The 7,624-nt window shown below is 35.3% G+C and overlaps 1 protein-coding gene across 1 annotated transcript in view; it reads left to right on the plus strand.

The window, feature by feature from the left end:
* CHSY3 (chondroitin sulfate synthase 3) overlaps positions 1–4,355 on the plus strand; it is a 220,096-nt gene extending 215,741 nt beyond the window's left edge. The window contains exon 3 of the mRNA XM_004686685.2: positions 2,002–4,355. Within this exon, the coding sequence (XP_004686742.1) occupies positions 2,002–3,564 (1,563 nt within the window). The 3' untranslated portion in view covers positions 3,565–4,355. The remainder of the gene's footprint in view (positions 1–2,001) is intronic.
* Positions 4,356–7,624: the final 3,269 nt, after the last annotated feature.

Below are 7,624 nucleotides of genomic sequence, written 5' to 3' on the forward strand. Positions count from 1 at the left end.
TATATATATATATATATATATATATATATATATATATACACACACACATACATATGCCAGATTTCTCTATATATACAAGTAGAACATTTGAGTATATCCTATGCTTCTTAATGAAAATTATGACAAATTCAAGATGTCCTTATGACTACTACCTGGAAAATATATCATTGTGTCATTTTGAATAGCACATTTGTCTTTGTGGGTTGTAAAATTTCTGCAAAGGAATACAACAAAACTATCAGCACCAAATAGACTGTTTAGATTTTAATTATATGAGTAATGTCAGTGAAAAATTTCAATACAGGCCCTCCCTGGTGGTGCAGTGGGTTAAAGCACAGCACTAAGAAGCTAAAGCTACTTCCCCAAAAGTTCGATCCCTGCCTGCCCCGGAAGGTGACCACATGGTGTGGCAGACCTCTCCTGACCCGCGCACTGCTCCCCTCGGCAGTGTACTTCATCCATCTGCCTGTTCTGCTCCTCACTCTGTTCCTGGTGAATCCTTTCACCCTGCACATCTCTGGCCTGTACCCCAGTTCTGTATGAATAAATAAATAAATCTTTAAAAAAAATTTTCAATACAAAGATATTATTTATTCTCAACAAAATATTACCTTTATCAAATTGTGAAGTGCTAGTCACTTCAATATCATGAAAGTCTGCAGTTTAACATTTGTCTCTACACAATGTGTCCTATTTTGATTTAGCATGTTTCCTCTTGTTAATAATGTAAGACATGCCTTAGGAAAAAATAGTTTCAGCGAGCCAAGGTGGTATAATTAGTAGTCTATACACAATTAGAAATGTTTTTTAGCTTCTTGCATACAAAGGAAAGTGGATGGAAATTACCTAAAGTAAAATATTAAGTAATTTTCAGACAAAAAGATACTACTACAAAATGGAGCTATAAGTGCTGAATGCAATTATGCATTTAATTTAACATCAATCAATGTTTCAAGTAAAAGTTAACATGGGTTTCAATATATTGGATGCAACTGAACAACTGCATCTTGAAACAAGTCCAAAATGCTTCTCAAAATATCTACTGTTGTATTCTTCAAAGTCATGAATGAAGTTAATTTGATAAAATACCAAAGTTAGGATCCTTTCTGGTGTCACAATGGGTTTAAACACAACACTATACAGCTATGACAGCCAATGCAGCATGAGTTTGACCCCTGGCCAGGGAGGTGACCCACATGGCGAGGCAGACCTCTCCTGACCCACCCACTGCTCCCCTTAGCAGTGTAATTCAGTACATTTGTCTGTTCTGCTCCCCACTCTGTCTCTAGTGAATTCACTTACTCCCCACATCTCTGGCATATACCCCAATTCTGTATGCATAGATAAATAAATCTTTAAAAAAAATACCAAAGTTAAAGACTCTGCCAAGGTACTGGCTTTACTGCTTTTAGATCACCTTCTCAGGAAAGCTATTCAATATCTCCTCGCTTGTTTTACCTCCTTATCCACATTCACATGTATATAAATCAAAAGTCCCTAACTAATTCTACATATATATATGGATATATACATATATTCATATATATGTATAAATACTTTTAAAACATATCTTATTAATTGGAATATAACAAACATGTCTTCAGGGAAAAATCCAATGAATGTTCACCAGCTAAATGCACATGCATAAGCACGACCTAGATCATCAAATAGAATTTTTAAGCACTAGTTAACAGCTGAAAACACAGGTACCTTTACCTGTTCATGAATTTAAAAAAACTAGAATCAATCAAAATATATTATTTTGTATTGGATTCTATTACTTTTTTGTGGGATTCATTTGTGTTATAAGTAGCAGTATTTCATTTATTTTAATCGATACATTGCTTTTATTTTTATTTTTATGCAAAATACCTTTTACACTTAATTTTCATTCTCAAATGCCATCTAACTTTATTAACTCTTTTAATGTAAGTGTTTTAGTTTATTGTTTTTTTATTTTTTAAGTTTATTCTAATACCCTGATTTTCTCTTACTTTTCAGATGCAGCAATTATTTCATGAAAATTATGAACACAATCGGAAGGGTTATATCCAAGACCTTCATAACAGTAAAATCCATGCAGCCATAACACTTCATCCTAACAAAAGGCCTGCCTACCAATACAGGCTTCATAATTACATGCTCAGCCGCAAAATTTCTGAACTTCGCTACCGCACCATCCAGCTCCACCGAGAGAGTGCTCTGATGAGCAAGCTCAGTAACAGTGAAGTAAGCAAAGAAGACCAGCAGCTGGGAGTAATGCCATCTTTCAATCACTTCCAGCCTCGAGAGAGAGATGAAGTGATAGAATGGGAATTCCTGACAGGGAAACTCCTTTACTCAGCATCTGAAAACCACCCTCCTCGGCAGAGCATCAACAGCATCCTTAAAACAGCACTGGATGACACTGTCCTACAGGTGATGGAAATGATCAATGAGAATGCCAAGAGTAGAGGACGTCTCATTGACTTCAAGGAAATTCAATATGGCTACCGCAGGGTTGACCCCATGCATGGGGTGGAGTACATTTTGGATTTACTCCTCTTATACAAAAGACACAAAGGAAGAAAACTGACTGTGCCAGTGAGACGCCATGCATATCTTCAGCAGTTATTCAGCAAGCCTTTCTTCAAAGAAACTGAAGAGCTAGATGTCAACAGTCTGGTGGAGAGTATTAACAGTGACACTCAGTCATTCTCCTTTATATCTAATTCCTTAAAGATGCTAACTTCTTTTCAAGGTGCCAAAGAAATGGGGGGGCACAGTGAAAAGAAAATACACATTCTTGTTCCTCTCATTGGAAGGTATGACATTTTCTTGAGATTCATGGAGAACTTTGAAAATACTTGTCTTATCCCGAAGCAGAATGTAAAGTTGGTCATTATCCTTTTCAGTGGGGAATCTGGTCAAGATTCCAACAGACATATTGAGTTGATAAAAGAATATCAGAGCAAGTACCCTAAAGCAGATATGTCCCTGATCCCTATGAAGGGAGAGTTTTCCAGAGGTCTTGGTCTTGAAATGGCTTCTTCCCAGTTTGACAATGATACTTTGCTGCTTTTCTGTGATGTTGACTTGATCTTCCGAGGAGATTTTCTCCAGCGATGTAGAGATAATACAATTCAGGGTCAACAGGTATACTACCCCATCATCTTTAGCCAGTATGACCCAAAGGTAACTAATGGGGGAAACCCTCCTACTGATGATGACTTTGTTTTTTCAAAGAAGACTGGATTCTGGAGAGACTATGGATATGGAATTACCTGTATTTATAAAAGTGATCTTCTTGATGCAGGTGGATTTGATACCTCAATACAAGGCTGGGGACTAGAAGATGTAGATCTCTATAATAAAGTTATTCTATCTGGCCTACGACCCTTCCGAAGTCAAGAAATAGGAGTGGTGCATATTTTCCATCCAGTTCATTGTGACCCTAACTTGGACCCTAAGCAATATAAGATGTGCTTAGGATCCAAGGCAAGTACGTTTGCTTCAACGATGCAATTGGCTGAACTCTGGTTGGAAAAACATTTGGGTGTCAGGTACAATCGAACTCTCTCCTGACAGTCCAGGCAACACATATTGCCTTTTTTAAGGGGAGTTTACCTCATTGTTGGTTGTTGTTATTTTTTATTTTATTATTGTTATTTTATTGTTATTATTATTGTTATAATTTTATTTTGTTGTCCTGGTCTTAACTACTCTTGGTTGTCTTCCAAAGGGTGTTTGTTGACCTGAAGCAAGAAGAGTCTGCAGTTCACTGATATTTCAGATTTCTACTGAAGTCAATATATGTATTTCTTTCATATATCTTTATTTGATACTGAGTTAAATCATGGCAATTGAATGACTTTTTAAGCTCATTAACCATGAGAGACAGCTTAGAAGAATGTTCTCTTGGGGCTTACAGATGCAATATCAACTTTTATTTTGTTTATCAAATTCAATGTGATTTACTGGTGAAAGGTACCACAAAAGTGCTTTATGCTTCCTATGGGGAAGGGACTCTGTAACATAAACTTGAGTTTTGTAATTTATACAAGGACTTAAATATATAGACAATAATTTTCTTCATCTTTAGGATTTTTAAAGTAAATGAACACCTATGATTGTATGTTTATTTTTTAAAAAAAAAGTTTTAAAAATTGAGGAGTTTCGTTCCATAAGCAATCGGTACTGGCTACCCTGGTCTTCTGACAATTACGTACTCCTCACAATGGTATGCTATAAATGCGAATGAACTTTATTTTCTCAAGGAGATATGATTTAATTAAATATTCATGTACATTTTAGAAGCTTTATGAAACAATGTCCTTCATTTGCTGGCAAGAAGATAAAATATGACAGAACCTGGTTATTTATAATAAAACACAGGTATAACAGTATTCTTTTTCAAAACACTGAAAAGGTTGTGTTATTTTCTTTAGTCAAATTTGATATAATTCTTAATTTCTTATATCTCAAAATGTGCTTGCTACAGAGATTGGAAATGTTAAAAAGGGACTTGGGCATACTACGTGTATTACTGTGCTTTAAATCTTGGCCTCCATAGGTGAATAAAATGAATAGTTTCTTTATTCAAGAATTTATAATCCAGGAAAAGCATTCCTCCTCAAGCATTCAGTTTGTTATCAAACTGGACGCAATCATGTAAAAAAATGGCCTTTAATATAGGTGTGTAGGTTCAAATATACAAAACTTATTGGGTAAATCATGACTATAAACCCATTTTTCAATTATATTTAAGTCACAGAAAATATCTCACTTAACATCACATATCATTTCTTCTTAAAACTAAATTAATGATATCTAGTTTGTAGAAGAATAATTTCATTCAAGATAAAGAAAAAAACGAAAGCCCATGCAAGTTCTCATGAAAGCATGTTTTTAAACATTCATTTTGTAACTAGGTAATACATGCATGATTCCCAAATCAAAATTTTTACATGTATACAACTATCAATCCTTCCTATCTATTCAGGTCTATCCAGATCGCATACAACCACTGCTGTGGGCATATGTATATTTATGTGCACATATTTCCACAGTTTCTTAAGTAGAAAAGGCACTTCATTTTTTTCAGCCTATATACACAAAACATTGTATACTGCCCATATGTTTTGTACTGATTTACTTTTATTCTCAATTTACGTCTAACACTTGCATGAAAATTGATTTGAAAGTGTGATTTTTGTAAATCAGTCCCAATATCTTGACCTGATTCCCACAATGTCACATAGCATTTGCCTTAGCAAAAGCTTCCTTACATAGTAACAATCTCTCTTCATGAGAATGTCTGGGGCCTCAATAACATAACAACATTGCGACAAACTTAATGGCAATCCCCTTGACTATAACATGTAATCTTAATATTGTCATGTCCATTAAAAAGGAATTAATGACACTTTCAGCTGTTAAAATCTTGATAGGATCAACAATTCAGAATTGATCTCTGCTCTAACATTGTGTCAGGTCAGGTCTTCAAAAACTGTGTAAATAGCCTATTTCCGTACACTATAAAACTTATTTCTTTTTTAGGTTTTATTTTTCCTGAACAGTAAATATATCAGTATGCAGTAAAACTGGTCATTTGGGGAGCTCTATTACCAAATAATAATTACTAGTGATGCCAGTGAAAAAAAAGAAATTATGGTCTGTACTCTTCTTTACCCTAGACAGATGAAATAACAAATATTACTGAGGAATAAACAGAAAAATCTTGTTTAAAATAACACAAGTCTTAAGAGTCATGAGGCAGCTCTATAGGGATGAAGCAGCATTCTCCATTACACCGCTGAAACTTTACTGAGTCAACAAGGGAATCAGAGATCTCATTTTAACTTGTTTATACACATGCACTCTAGATTCAAGCTGATATAACTACATTTAAATTCTAGTTTTAAAAAAAAACCTGCATTTAACTTTTCTATGTTTTTTTTTTTTTGAGACACTGCAGTGTTTTCTGTCTGAAATTTTATTGGAATGATTCTAGTGAAATTAAAAGTGCTCTTCTATCTGGTTACCATCTTTTACTTAAAATCACTTCAAGGTTGAAGGTCAACACAATGTAAATGCAACCTAAAGCACAGTACTTGTACATTACTGGCATTACCTTATTTGTACAACTGTGGCTGTTCTATTTAAATATCACTGCCAAAAGGATTCCACGAACATTCAATGCCATTATATTTACCAGCCACTATCCACTCAGCTCCATACTCTGCATTTTACTTGTATCATTCCTTAAAATATAATCCTTACAATTCTCAGAATATCAAAATTCTTCTCTTCATATGAAAGACATAGAAACAGAGGCCATTAGTGTTTAAGTAATGTGGCCTACGTTCACACAGTTGGAATGCTATACAGTCAAGATTTAATTGCATCTGAATCTGAAACATCTGTCCTCCCCATGGTTTCTCAGTTGTTGAGATGTAGAAGACAGTGGGGTAGAAAAATCCTGACACTGTGGACTTGTCTGAGCCACCACTCAGCTTGCTTCTGCTGAATATTCATTCTGGACAAAGCTAAGCTTGCAGATGTTTTGCTCGATTAGAGCCTCCTCAGGCTTTTAATCTCAGACCTCCACCACTTCATTGCTTCCTTTGAGTAGCACCATGCTTAAGAAGGATTTCCTGTCTACTTTCTCACAATTACTGAACTTTTAGCCAGCAGGAAAAAAAAAAAAACAAAAACACTCAAAATTCCTGATGCCAGTGGCAGCCTTTTATATTATCTCAACTATGTGAGTGCAGAAGCTGTCCACAAGGAACACCATCGTATCACTGCTTGATTGTATGTGTCACTTTACTGATATAGACTTGGTATAAGACAACTTTAAGTTTGGAGGTATTTTTGAAGCTAATCTTGGAACTACGGAATAAAATACTAATCTTGGTACTACAGAATAAAATATACAAGTGTGTGGACTGATAGTTCAATCATGAGAATAAATGTCTACTAGAAAATTATAAAATCACTGTTTCTGACAAAAGAATACTGGAGCCCATTCTAGTTGGCATCCCTGTGGATGGACTACTCTCTCTGGTTTCACATGATTGTGTTTTCTGATAATTCTTAGGCATTTTTTTCCAGGAGGTCCTAATGAGAGGCCATAGGGCTGCCAGAACTACCTTGTCCTAGAAAAAATAGCTTAAAGTAGATGTCAACCTATAAACAGACTTGGTGACTTCCCTGATTTCATGTCTTCAGCCAACAAACAAAATTGCAGTAGGTAAAACTTCAAGATGATTTTCAAATAAATAAAATACTTGTAGCTCCATTTGGTCACAATGATGACATTTATATAAAGGGATGAAGACATCAACACAGATTCCATCATGGGGCCAACCTACCTTTCATTTCCTACTATCCCTGCCTTTTTGAGTAACTGCAACTGTAAACCTGACGGTCATAGGAACATAATGTGTCCTACCCTAGGGATATCTTTTATATATATATATATTTTAAAGATTGTATTTATTTTTATGTAGAAGAACTGCAGTAAGGCCAGAGGTGTGGGGGATGAGAGGATTCAACAGGGACAGAGTGGGGAGAAGAACAGGTAACTAACTGTAATATACTGCTAGGGGACTAGGAGGCGAGACAGGAGAGGCCTGCTACC

The sequence above is a fragment of the Condylura cristata genome, unplaced genomic scaffold (genome assembly GCF_000260355.1).
Source record: "Condylura cristata isolate star-nosed mole 26May11 unplaced genomic scaffold, ConCri1.0 scaffold00021, whole genome shotgun sequence".
Lineage (NCBI taxonomy): Eukaryota > Metazoa > Chordata > Mammalia > Eulipotyphla > Talpidae > Condylura > Condylura cristata.